Here is a 14,311-nt window from a genome sequence, read left to right as displayed (position 1 = left end):
GAGTGGCTAGGATGTGGAACCTGCCACCTACGGAAATGAATGTAGGAATTCCATCCCATGTTTTCTGTTAGATGCTACTGCATGATAGCACCTAACAGGTGTTGTCGTGGGTCACCTGTTTAGACCTAGACTGAAATTTTAGTTCCAGTGTGCTTTCTGGCAAAGCTATACAAAACAAATTTACTGGTATCTAAATCTCTTGCTATGTGCTACTTGCATAAGGAAAAACTCACTAGATAATACAGTCAGAGAGATCAATTTGGTTCTATAGTCTCTCCTATTTAATTCTTCCGTTTTCATCTCAGATTAGGAAACAATGATTCTGTAACACAGCCCTCTTAAATCTCTTCTAAAAATTCTCTGTGGGATGCTTGTTTTCCAGCCTGAAGAGTAGAAAGAGTTGTCCAGCCCTCCATTTTTATACTTGTTCCCAAAAAAAATGAAGATATGTCAAACAACTGGAATCCCAAGTCTGTAAAATTGTAGGCTATTCCTGCTTTTGAGGTGTAGTATATAATATTTGCTTTCTTTCCTAAATAGACAGCATTTTACACTTTTCACAGGTCTATATAAACATTCTTGTTCTAAATAAGAAGTTTCACACACATTAGATTCTCTGTGAATAAGTACATAAAAGTGAAAAGTTTGTGCAGGACAATTCATTTTTCTCCTCCCTTTCATCACATTTTTTGTCTATGCTGCTCCTTCCTTTTTTTCCTTAATTTGCTCTTTTTTTTTTTTTTCCCCTGAAGTACTGTAGAAGATAACCAAGTAAATAGTGTACTTCACTTAAGAATAATATGATACTCAATAAAATCACGGAAAAACACTGAAGAATTACTGAGGGGAGAAGGAGGAAATGAAACTGTAACCTCATGGGAATGCCAGCTAGCAAGCCCTCAGTATCTGTTCATGTACCTAAATTCAATCTGAGAGTACCAGTAGGATTCCAGAAGGTCCTTGTGCTGAAGGCAAGGGATGAAACTGTAATATTATTTTGGTACAGCCCAGAAGAACGTTTTGGAGGGTAAGTTTCCCAGTCATGCTGCTTTCACTCGGTTCTCACTGTAGAGCATTCTCAGAGCACACGAGCTGGAGCCAGTTTGGATGAGAGCAGGACTGCATCTTTGGACTTGCTGTGTGCTGCTCATGAGTGTCCAGTCCATAGGACAGGACTAGAGCTACTCTGAAGTGAATCTTGCTCATGAGGATAATGCAAATACTATGTCCTGAGCAACAACTTTTCTGTTCTCCAGGTCTGCTTCTGCTATGCTATTTTCCAATTCCATAGCCTAAAATGTTCTTTTTCTGGTGAGGAGAAGCTTATTTGCAAATCTGTTTTTCGGAGTCCCTCATTCAGATTCCTCATTTCTGCCCAAGTGTGATTATTACAGCTAAAAGTAGGTGAAAGACAGCAAAAGTGAAAACTGTTCTAAATAGCCTGCTGATGTCCAAAAAGAAAAAAAGTATTGCTCTTCTGGGGAGAGAGGGATATTTACAGGGAGGGTTCAGTGCTCTCAAATTTAATGATAGTAACTTTGAATAGAGAGTACTGATTGTATTCTGGGGGGCTGTTCATCAAATATAACCAGCACCTAGGAAGTCAGAAGTTTTGGTATGTAGTTTTTGCAAGATTTAAAAAGGCTTTGGCATAAGGATGGAAAAAATAAAAGAGAACTCTGGTAGTTTTAAAACCTTAAATGTCACCACCCATTTGATTTCAGTGGACAGAAAAGGTAACAAGAAATAAGTTATCACCAAGTGTATGTATAACATTGCAATTATATATTGCATATTCAGTCTGCTCTAAGACTGGTTTATGAAGAGAACTTTTTATAGTAAAGCTAGAATTGTTTTGTTGTTAGAAGAGATAAGTCTGACCAAATACAAGCTTAAATCACATATGAAAAACAAATATAGAGAGGTTTATATTCTATTTTTTTACAAATATATAGACAGATTTATTTTGCCTTTCCAGGCCTTAAGCAGGTCTGCATTTGGTAATATGCATCAAATGTATGTTTAAATTTTGCATTTTGCATAGAGGTATCATGACAGTAGTACAAAAGTTCTGAATATTGTAGATGTCAGATCATTGTTAGGAAGCTTGGCATTGAACCAAGACACTTAAGGATTATTGGCTTGTGTGCATAATTATGCAGACAGTTGTGTTACAACTGAAAATCAGATCTGTAGCTGCAGTTTTGTTTCTGCTTAGTATCCTTTCAGCAATTATTGTGTAACAAAAAAAAAAAAAATCAGACAACTGTACATCTTTATCAGCAGGAGGCAGCTGCCAGTGCCACTGCCAGTTTTCTGCAGTGATGATCTTATTAAATTAAACCTAAACTGTTAGTGAAAGTTGAATACCAATAGTATAAACAGAGAACTTTTGTTCATGTATTGACCCACTAGAAATAATTTTCTTTTAGTTGATCATCAAAAAATAGTAGGCTTACCTTGACTCTTTACATTGAATGGTAGAAAATGTGGCCCCTTGATGCTGGATTGTTTCTGATATCGCTCAGAAAAATATCCATCACTCCCATGGACTATGTTTAGGCAAAACAGCAGCAGTAAGGATATTTGTAAATGCATGTTTCCAGGTCAGTTCTGTGTTAGAAAGGGGAGAAAGAGTTGTTTTAAATAGAAGTTGATCGGTGTCTTCTGAATTAAAAAAAAAATGAATTTTCTTAAGCTGTTGGTGTTAAAAGTATCATTATTTTGTGATTACTTTCTCCTGCTTTCACTGTCTGTGAAAAGTTCTCTAAGGAAAAGGGAATCAGTATTGCTAACTAAAGATTTTGAGTTCTTGTGTGTCTGTATGAGATATACAAGAGAGAGCTTAGAGGCAGTGGTCTCACTTTTATAAAGAGAATAATTTTAAATAGGTGTCATCTTATTTAAAACCACTGTCTTCAGAAACAGTGATTGTTCTCCTAATTACACCAGGACCCCAAAACAAAGTTCAGGAGTTGCATATATCACAACTCCTGGAATGAAGAAGCGTTTTCAGTGGCTATTACAGACATCGCACCATAACCTTATCGCTTCTCTCTAATGCTACAGCAAATGAAATATGAAGTCCTGGCTCCTTTCAGCATCAATGGCTAAAATCTCATATTGCTTTGTTTGAAAGCAAGTTTTTATCTGTCACCTTTCAAATACCTCCAGTGGCAGTAAGGAAGCTGTCCCTGTCCCTTAACTATCCACCCACTTCCCTCACCAGCCAGAAAGCAAGTATCCTGTAGAAGTTAGCATCAAAACCAAACAGAATAGAATGAAATGAAATGAAATGAAATGAAATGAAATGAAATGATAGCATACCAAAATGTTGTGGAGCTCCAACGCAGGGCAGTAGAGTTGCAAATCCTCCTCTAGTGAGGAGTTCTTCTGCCACTGGTGAGTGAGCAGAAGCTGATGATTTCAGGTGTCACCCTTGAGTATTTATACGATTTTCCCCCTAGTTGGGTGACTGCTGGACATAAGCTCCTCCCCCAAAATCAGTAAGCAGTAATTATCTGTGTGTATATGTGTGTTTTTTAGGGGTGGGGGAATCTATTTTGGGTAGACATTTTAGATCCTGTTAAGCCTTTTTTTTTTTTTCTTCACCTTCTCTTCCTTCTCTTGGATTTCTTATTGTTAATGAAATTTTATTGCTTATAGTTTGTATTATCTAAAATTTTGGGTCCCTTCTGTCTTTAGAAGTGAGAAAGGTAACACTGGAAAAAATCATGAACTTGTAAGTAAGGTTGATGATTCTAGGTGCTTCATTTGTATTTTTGTGTGAATGTTTTAAAGAAAGAATTATATATTTTGAACTTTGATGAGCTGTTACCTTCAGGAGTAACTCCACTGAAGTTTAGAGACTACTTATGTGAGTAGCTGTTCACTGACATACAAATGGAGAGCTTACAGTCAGTTAAAATGTTAAGTTGGGAGTTGTGTGTGAACCTTAAGATTACTTTTAACCAGTTATTGGTTTTGGAGATTATTATCTTCAGATCGTATATCTAGACTTACAGCTGTTCTGATGCTGGAGGTACAATATCACCTATTCAGTGTATGCTGCAAGTAATGTTTTTGTGTTATGGATTCTTGAAATGTAAGCCTACAATGAGAAGTTTGTCATATTCATTTGTGACAAACATATTGCAATCCATACTGCTAAAATTTGCAAGTGTTATCAAGGCTGATGTTTGGGGCTGGTGGGACTTTTTTGATCTGTTCTGTACTGAGCAGGTTTTTTTTATTTTTTATTTATTTGCTCAATCAAATGTGTTTATTGCTTTATTTTTACTAGATGTATGTTGTTCCTATTAAATGATTACACCAATAAATTTAAGTGATCACTGTTTTAGTGTTGGTGGCTCAAAATCGATTACAAGTTTTTTTAGTTTTTTTTTTTCCTTGAGGTTATAGATTAGTTCTAGCCTTTAAGACATTTTGTTAAACTGATCTTGCTTAACAGACTGTATCCACACATTGTGATTTCTTTCTGAATAAATAATGGAATAGTACAGTGTTTCAGCATCACTTTTATTAGTGCTCAGTACTGGACAGTCAGTAATTTTTAGTTCTTGAATTGTTTGTGAAACATCATTTAAGAGCAGAAATGAGAGACAAGAAATAAACCTTTCTTGTTTGGGATGAAATTGTACAACTAAATATATAGTGCACTTTTTGCCTTTATCTAATATTCTCGGGAAAAATACCTATGTCTAAGTTACCTATGTGTTAATATTTCTTTGCCAGTTGCAGACTTCACTTAACATTGTTACATTGAGTTCAGTCTTGTGGGAGTTAGATTTTTGGACATGTTTAAAATTCTTAGTTTCTCTTCCACTAAAGATTAGTGGAAAAAAAAAAAAAAGATAAAGGCTATCTGTGCTTTTACTAAAGGAAGCTGGGCATGTGCTATAAATTACTGTCTTGATGAAGTGAGCATGTAAAGTTGTGTTTATTATTCAAGTTAATTTGTCATTTGTAGAAGCTGTCTGGAGAGCCCTCTGGTGAGGTACAAGTCATATCTATACAGAGGAATGTATATGCACCCATGTCCTAATAGACACGGTAGAAATACTGTAACTAAGTAAGGGGATTCGCATACTGTACTACAGGAATACTAATAAATAACCTGTGTTACTGTGAGTTCTCATGCATGGTAGGTGCAGCAGGGAGATCTGTTACCTTTCCAGCCAGTAGACTGAGCTAGTGGCCCTGAACTGTGCAGCTATCTTGTGGAATGACAGGTTAACATGGGCTGAATTCTACCTGCTTTGTGTCTTTGTTTAATTCCACATGCTACCAATGACAACTTTTTTGGCTTTTATGTATTGTGGCAAATATCCTAGAACACAAGTTACTGTACTGAAAGAGACCAATGGACCATCAAGTCTATTCTGTTTACGATTGTGCTAATACATTTGCTTACTAGAGGGCTGTATTAAAGTTGGGATTTAAAGACTACTGCAATAATTTATTTAATGTATTGTCGAACAGTTCTTCTAGCCTTCTTCTTCCTAGCTATCCTCTAAATAACATCAAATTCAATTTCTGTAAATAAACGCTTTCCTCTGAAGAAGTCTTCAGACTGCTTTCCCCATTAAAATTGTGTGCCCAATCTGGTCAGTGGTTTTCTGAGAATATTTGCATGTCTGAGATGACATTTCTACTCCCTGTATGTGCATTCAGTTCCTTTTAATTTTTTAAAGAAGGAAGCTCTATCCTCAAGTTGTTTGTGTAACATCTCAAGCTGCTTCGTTTAAGGGTTTGTCTCTATACATTCAAATGAGAATCCAGCCATCCACTTTTGATAGAAAGAGCAAATGTATGGGCGTAGAGTTTATTTCCTCTGTGAAGGAAAACAACTCCAAACCCCATTTTTTGGTTCGCATAAATCCAAAAATAATTTCTGATTTAAAGCATTTAAATATATAGCCCTTAGTGGGAAGTGTGGTTGTTGCTAATTTGACAATGTTTGGCTAAGTTAGGAACAGCAGGCAACAGTTCTGTGCACACACAATTTCATGCTAATTTCTAGCCTAATTCATAAATACCCCCAAAGCAGACACACTTATGGTACAAAAGCACCAATAATGTCCACTCCTATTTGTCCAGCAGCCTCACTTCCTGCCTTGGCTCCTTAGGGGCAGGGAGGTGAATAATCTCTGTGTCTGTATGTACATAGGGATGGTTACAGGGTCAAAAGGTATATACAGGCAAAACTGTTGTCCTTATGTTTAGCCTGAGCTCCACCCTATTGTGCTATCTTATGCTGCTACTTTGGTTTGAGGTTTTGTTTTTTTGTGGTTGTGGGAAGTTGAGGTAGAATTGGAGTTTGCTCCTGTTGTATGTTTTCACTGATGCTGTGGCTGTTGCCTATTAGTAGAGCGCTAACATGCCTTTAGCTCTCAGGCATGTGTGCGAAGGTTGGCTTTGGTGTATGTTTGCATGTGCAAAAATATGTGCAGTAGGCATACTTGTGTATACCTATTTACAGTAACAGCACATATTTTGGAAAGGTTATTTTCATACCTGTTTGCAAGGTATTAAAATTCAGTTGCTTTTGTTTTGTAGCTATGCACTTGGAAAGTTGCCTTTCCCATGTAGGCGTCTTCACTCCCGCTTCTTCCCCTTGTCCCACTGTCCTAACAGTCAGGATTAACAGTGGGACATGTTTATCCATCGCGCCATTCCAGGACTTGCTTTTAGTTTTGTACTGGCATCCTCAGTCCATGTAGAAGTAGCCATTGTAGTATTCCTTCAAGATTGGACTTCAACTATTTCATTACTAAACTTAACTGCAGTAAAAAGCCTCCAGATAGAATTACTGTGGACTACGTGAAGTAGATACTGGAATTGCAGTCCTTAATGCTGTTTGCAGCAGTCTGCTCTATTTCAGCGTGTTTCCTGGCTGAATGTTGTTTACTCGTCAGTAAGTGCGTATGCTTTCCAAAAAGACCTGTTTCTTACTTCTACAGAGCCAATGGAAACACAGGCATAAGTGGTACAGAAGTGACACCCTGCTTTGGGAGATGGGAACTGACTTTTACCACTACCCTGCAAGTTACTCAAATGGTGACTTGAATGAGTCCACAGTAAGCAAGTGCTTACAGGGAAGGAGTGTGGAACATCTTAATTAAGCATAAACTGCAGTAAAACTACCAACCACTCCCTTTCACACACACCTATACACAGCCTTAAAAAATTAAAATTAAAAAAAAAAAATTGGAGAGAGCAAAACTCAGAGAAAGGCTGGCTAGTTTTCTCCAATAAGTGGGAATTGGCTAAGTGTGTTCCTGATGCTGAGGATTTTCAGTGTGAATATGCTTAGATTTATTGTTTTGACTTCGACGATATGATCTTGATTTTGCATCATCTAAGTACAAAGCATGTGCTTAAATACTTTCAATGAACTGTGACTTCTTGAAAGCAATAATTCACAGCTTTAACTCTGAATTTGTCTTATTTTTAATAATTCATTGTCAGCCTTAATCCTAATTATTTTGTAGTTTATAATTACTTTTTCTGTTAAAATATGGTCCCCAAGGAACCAGGGGTGCTTAACTCCTTTTGTTTGGCCAAATAATCTCTGCTCTGAAGAAAGAGGCAAGAATGTATCAGTGGAAGATTTTTCCTGTAGATTAAAGACTAATCTGAAAACTTTGGAGTAACTTTTTATTGATAATGTAAAATCTCAACACTGTTAAGAGCATTATTTTGGTTCTTATGGCTCAGTATCTATAACTAATGCTCTCTGTTGTAAGTCAGTTCCAATTTTGTTATCTAACTGAAATAAACTTGGAAGAGTCTACCATAGTCTGTGGTAAATTTTCCTGTATAAAAGTGCATATTCCCAAAACTTGTGGAAGCTATGGTTTTGCACTGGCCTCTAGTAAGTTGTAGCACCACCTCCGAGGAAGAAATTCTCCAATTGTAAGTTCTGTTATGAGAGGCAGTCCGGGATTCCTAAGGGGAATTCGGAAGCCTGCCATGAAATTAAGAGTAATTAGGTTTCCCAGTTTGTGGTGCACTTTATGACACTCTGGATACCACTAAATCATCTCAGCTCCATGCATTAAGACTGTCCAACTCTCTTTTTTTCCGTCACGCAGTGCTGAACAATCCACACGTTCCTGTGGTAACAGCCAGGTGAGCTGTAAATGGATGTGCAGAGGAACAAAATGTTCTGTTGCACCTTTTTTAATGGGGAAAACGAATACAGAAGTTTTTCAGCTCCTCACTGAGCACAGTCAAACACACCCAAAGAAGTAGGCAGCAGGATAATTTGTGAATTCGATAGCTGTGGGAAGGCTGTTTTTTACTTCTGTTTTTCATGTGTGGCTTTTTGTTTTGTTTGTAATCATTGCTACTTTTTATGTGCATGGAGGCTACTTTCTGTTCCAACGCTAGACACTTGGACTGCATAGGATTAGACAACATCTTGGTGAAGAATTTGTTTACCTTGCTAGTTGCAAAGTAAGTTGGATTTCTTCTGAGTATCAAAATGCATGTCTTTTGTAGTTAATAGATGCTTGATTGAGGGAATCTGCAGGACTGGGTAGTCCTATCTGTATTCATACTTTGAGATATAATAAATAATTCTCTTCAAATCAAACAAAACAAACTGTGTTACCCCTACGGTTCCGTATTCGTCTTTTTATATACATAAAGCCCTTATACTTTTAACAGTTGTAATTGTGGTTGAAAAAATGTCCTGCTTTTAAGTAGTAATGGAAAGATGGTCTGTAATTATTCTGGCACTGCAAGACTGTCTGCTGACATTTATGTTCAGTCCAGGTAACTGTTGATCACAAGAGCCATATTTAGTATAGCGGTATATTTAAATAGATGACACCCAGTTAAATATTTGGAGTTGCATTCTGATGAGTTAACCTGCAGAGGCACTGAGTAGCCAAGCTGAAACATCAGGAAGTTCCACATAGTCTGACATGTATTGCAGTTTATATATTCCTCAAATTCAGATAATATTGATGAATGCTTTTTAACCACACTGTAATGTTTCTGTTGCATTGTGCTTCTATAAAACTAAGAAAATCTTCCACTATCTTTGAGAATTAATAATACAAGAGTAAAATGTACCAAACAGCAGTACTGGTGTTAGGAAAGATATTTCCAGTACCTTGGCTATGCTGCTGGCCTGGCCTTTTTTATTCTTTACTCCCCTTCCTTTGAAAGTAAAATCAAGAAGTATTGATCAAATTAATGCATTAATTTGAAACTCATACCAGAGGCCTTGCTTTAAATAAAAACGGACTAGTTTTCAAGATTTAAAAAAAAAAAAAAAAAAGAGTGCTGTTTATCTATGTTAATACTAATATTTTTTCTTCCACGGTTGTATTTCTGATGAAATGCAGTAAATGTTTATACGGAGATTTTAAAATTTTGGATTTTCAGTAGATTTGTTTAAAAACGTAATCATTTTAAATTGGAAATACCAAGACTTGCATCTTCCTGACAAGAGGGGAAGAACAGATGAAAAATCCAGTTAACTTTGTGCACGTTTTTAGAAAAATAATGAGTCAGAGGGCCTGAGCACTAGATAATCTAAGCAAATATGAGAATTTGGCTTTGAATTTTGAGGAGGGGATTCTACAAAACTATTTCTGAAGCTGTTTAAATATGGACAAGTGAAGAGGCTTCCAGCTGCTTTTACCTGCAGATGCTCATTTTCAGTATTCTCTGATGCTGACTCTCAGTTGTATTAATATGAAGTTTTTCTGTAAGCTGAATTAGTAAGAATTTGATTTGGGGTAAAATGTAGTCAAACTTTCCTAGGAGTGCTGGAAGGAGGGAGGCTTGTTTTCCATAAGTCCAAGTCATTTTACAGGATGTGTTAAATGATTTAAAACACATAAAATGTGTACTTGCTCTTGAAATATTACAGCGTATTCTTTTTTTTTTTGTAAGTTCTTGATGATTCTATTGTTTTAGTTTAATTTTTCAGCCTACTGTTGCCAAATCTGATACACAACAGCAGAAACTGTATTCACATAAAAGCACAAAATTGCTAAATAGTCATGGTGTATTTTGTTTGTTTTCTTGTTTTTGGGGGGGGTGGGGAAGAAGCATTTGTTTTATTTAATTTATAATCTATTTTTCTCTGATTTTTATTAGAGTGTTTAGTATCTTGTCCTACCTCTGTGTCTGCTGGACCTGAGGTTTCTTTCAGAGTCCCCCGGACCAAAGTGAATAAAGTAGAAACACTGGTAAAAAATAAAATAAAATAAAATAAAATAAAATAAAATAAAATAAAATAAAATAAAATAAAATAAAATAAAATAAAATAAAGGTGGGAACCACTCCTATTTTCCCAAAGGTGAACAAGTTCAAGCAGCTTCCTCAGGTATCCCATAATTAGTGGGAATCTTCCAAACAGTTGGTGAAAAATAGGTATAAGAACTACTTTTTCAAGCATACCCACTAGAGCAGGTAGTCAGCCTGCTGAATAATCCCATTCATTGACCTTACTACCTGCTGTGGTTTGGACAGTTGGCACAGAGTTGTTTTTAAACTTTCATGTTTAAAAACATGTGCCAAAGGTGGAAAAAAATGCAGACTTTTACAGCTAAGACAAATAAAAGTTGTTTGACTTCAATATAAAAATAAGAGATTTGTTTGTGTTTTGTTTTTTTTTTTAACAATGTTAAGCATTTTAAATATTACTGTTTCCTTTTCATTTATTTAAATGGAAACATAGGAAAGCTCTGTTTGTGGGTGCACACAAACTTTAAAGAATATATTGCTTATGCAAAATAAGCTCAGGTGCATGGACCCTAATTGTTCTTTGTGATTAATAATAGGACTGTGTGTAGTTTCAGTAAGCTTAGACTGGATTTTTACAAGCATTATGTTGCCATCAAGGAGAGTCATAATTATCTGCTTGTAATAAAGAGTTGATAAAGTGGTTGCTTTTAATGTTAGGGAAAACACATCAGGGCTGCAAAGTTTTATAGGTGACGCTTTCCACATTACCTGAGTAAAGTCCCCAGGGTTTAATGTCCCTTGCATTTTATAGGAGAAAGATGGAATTGAAAAGCTCAACTTTTTGAAGTACTTTAACCAGTAGGCTCTCACATTCAAAGGTTTGAGGACTGGATGATAATTACATAAAAGTGGTTCTTATGTGGAGGTAAGGAGCAGGTAAGTGCTTCCCCAACTAGTGAAATCAGTCCAGATACCAGGGACAGACAGACAGGGACTCCTGAACTCGGGATAGGCAGCCTGACCAAAGCTGGTTTCCGAAGATGATAGTTTCTGATGCTGCTGTTGCTGCGGTAAGTGGTGGAAAAACAAAACCAAAAACTGAATTCTTGCTGGAGGTGAAGTTAGAAGACTTCTGTACCCACTGATGGTGAGATGTAAGCAAGTAATGAGTGCTTGAATTATATGTTGTTAAAGTGTTCTAATGTGAATATGTTTAAGCATTAATGGATTTACCGAAGATTGGTGAAGTTGCAAAGCAAGGAACTGAATCCACAAATCCCATGTCACCATCTGATTTGTTAACCAACAAACCATTTTATTCTGTGTTGTCTGTGACAGACAGTTTTTGTTCTTGAAACAGCTTCTCTGGCAGTAGCTTGGCTAGGGATGTAGGTGGCGGTAAAGTTTTTGGGACTGTCTTTGTTGAGCAGCTCATGGTCCATAAGCAAGGAGGAGGCTGCTCTGCTGTCAGCAGCTGCTGCCAATGTCATGTGCTACTGCAGAAGACTTCTGAGCATTTCACCACACTAGGTGAATACGTAGATGAACCTACGTAGTACATACGATCGGGATATACAAATGGTGTTTGCGTACAACTGATTTGGAGATTAAACTACATTAAGTGTAGGTGCCTTAATCTGGGCCTGAATCCCATCCTTTCTGGCTATTTGCAGGCTGTTGGGCCTTAGTGCTGAAAAGCTGTAGTAGTTTTACTCTGCTTAGCAGTCTGGCCGCAACCTGTGTTGAGCTGCTACAAAATCAGGGGGAAAGGCATGGCAAATGCTTTATGGTCAGCTTGTGCTCTGCTCCAAGCTGGTATGGGAACAGGCAATCTCTGGCTACAGAGATTACAAACAATAGTTTGAGATTGTATACTGTGCAATTTGCGGTTAGGAATACTCCTTTTGCTATATATTATACTGTTGTGACTGATATCTCAAACTCACTATATTTTGAGTGTGAAACTGCTATAGTTTGATTTCATTTTATGCTTGTTGCTGAATGGATTTAGTAGGTCTTTGCAGCTCTTGAAAGTAAACTTCAGAAGTATGTTGTGCAAATTGCAGGAGTTCTACACCTCTGGTTAGAACTTTAAAAAAAAACAACTAACTATCGTAGCTATAGCACTGAAACATAGGAGAGTGAGAATTGATCAAGATTATCCTGAAGATGTAAATATCTGAGGATGCTCTGGGAATCCCTCTTATTGTAGCCAACTCCAAATTTCATGGCGTTTCTTACAGATTGACCTCAGCCAGAAATGAAGAGGGGTGTGACTTAAACAAGTGGCTGTCTTCCCTAGCACATATTCTAAACTATCCAAATGGTGCAAAGATATGGCCACCCACAAGCTGTCGATTCCGGTTGGAAAGCTAGTATTGCTGCCTGTCTGCAGAGGAAGAAATGTCATGATGACCAGGAAAGATTTTTAAGCTGTATAGAAAATGAGGGAGGATGTATATAAACCCTGAGAGCTCTGTGACACCTTGCTGTGTTACTCTATGTTATTTTTCAGCAGAAATAATAGAAGTGAAGAAAAAACAAGGAAAATGTGGGATCTGCAAAGCTAGGGCTAAAATGAATGCTGTTACAGGAGGTGTTATGTATATCTTGCTTGATACATTTTATTCATGCTAGGTTCATCATGTCATTTATCATTAAATCTGGTAGCGTCAATTCAGCATTGCTTTGTTGCCATTGTGTGGCTTATTAGGTTATGCAGTTCTGCACTAGCAGCAAAGCAACACTTTGTCTTTATATTTGCAATCTCATTCTGCATGTTATCTTTTTTTAAAGGTACTTCACGTTTTTTGCATAATTGAGAAATAGAGTTAAGTTACAGGAATGAGATTTCGAATTTGGTTTTTGGATTGAAACCCTTTCATTTACCAGGTCGAAATACTTATATACAAAGCTAAGTACCTTTAAACTCTCTCCCTTTTTTCATAACCTAAAATAACACTGTTTGTCAGTTGAAATATTAGGTCACCAAGAACGCATGTTAGGTCATTGAGAGAGCTTATTGTTTCAGAAAATAAACCTCCTGTGTAACCTATGGTGGGATGTATTTGCTTACCTAAGTATTAGTAAATAAAAGTAAAGTTAAAATTAGTAGCATTTTTTTTCCTGGTTCCTTTTTATACACGTCTAAATCTAGAGCATTTCTGGTATGTCCTGTGTGCATAAGTTGTAGTGGGTTTCAGAGCTGGATTCTACCTTGGGCTGCTGATGACCGCAGGATGTTTATGTGAACTGTGCTGCTTCTGGCAGACTTCTTTCTTACAGGCCTTCAGGCAGTACTTTATTCCTGAGACATTCATGTAATTTAGAACTGGTTTTTGTTTGTTTGTTTGTGCACCAAGAGTTTACAGGTACTTTAAGGGAAAATATATTTAAGGTAGTCATGCAGTGAGTTCCAACACTACTGAAAAACTGGGAGCTAGCAGGCTGGCAGGAGCACGGGCAGAATTTCTTTGACATGCGAAATAACCTCTGAACAACATTAAAAACTATTTACTAATAGTATACAATAGCTTTAATACCTTTTCCAGTTGCTGGGAATCAAAAGTGCTAAATAAAGATCAGACAAACTTTTGCATTTGCAAATGAATGTCAATTTCACAAATGTAGTGGACATGGTTCTGTCATGTTCTTTCTAGAACTGCTTTGGAATATTTAAGCTTATTCTGGATCATTTAGGTGCAGAGAGAAAGATCTCCCTGTAAAGACTCATTTTGTCTAAGAAAACAATCCTTGGTTTCTACAGAATTTGATTAGAAGCTGTTGCAATGATGTTACCTATGAGTCAGCCACTGAGGAATAAATGATCTGGCCCATCCAGACTTTACCAGCTCCTTGTACCCCTTTAGCACAGCACTTTCCTCTGCTAATGCATTTATGTCATGTGGCAGTCCTCTTCTGTTGTACATGGAAGGCACGTAAGAAGCATCTCTTAAGTTTCTGTTCTAGTGCTTGGAGAACAAAGCAAACGAGGTTATACTCTGCGACTGCCTTTTCCAAAAGAAACAGTCTCTCTCTCTTTTGGGGAGTGATCCATTAAATGTCTGAGTAGCTGTGAGGT

General features: G+C 36.9%; 2 protein-coding genes across 4 annotated transcripts in view; one reads left to right on the top strand and one right to left on the bottom strand.

Moving 5' to 3' along the window:
- LOC308192863 (dermatan-sulfate epimerase) overlaps window positions 1–14,311 on the top strand; it is a 201,412-nt gene that overhangs the window by 21,657 nt on the left and 165,444 nt on the right. The window lies entirely within an intron of this gene.
- Window positions 1–14,311, bottom strand: part of COL10A1 (collagen type X alpha 1 chain) — an 89,064-nt gene that overhangs the window by 9,858 nt on the left and 64,895 nt on the right. For 2 of the 3 annotated variants that reach the window (XM_080586860.1, XM_080586859.1), the window contains one exon: window positions 2,460–2,613. In XM_080586860.1, coding sequence (XP_080442986.1) covers window positions 2,460–2,598 — 139 coding nt within the window. In that variant the 5' untranslated portion in view covers window positions 2,599–2,613. Of the gene's footprint in view, window positions 1–2,459; window positions 2,614–3,327; window positions 8,476–14,311 lie in introns of those variants that run through there. The other variant, XM_080586858.1, reaches the window with a different exon arrangement.

The sequence above is a fragment of the Anser brachyrhynchus genome (assembly GCF_964034855.1).
Source record: "Anser brachyrhynchus genome assembly, chromosome: 3".
NCBI classification, from domain to species: Eukaryota; Metazoa; Chordata; class Aves; order Anseriformes; family Anatidae; genus Anser; species Anser brachyrhynchus.
The sequence above is the reverse complement of the archived record's forward strand: the minus strand, read 5'-3'. Positions and strand labels throughout refer to the sequence as shown.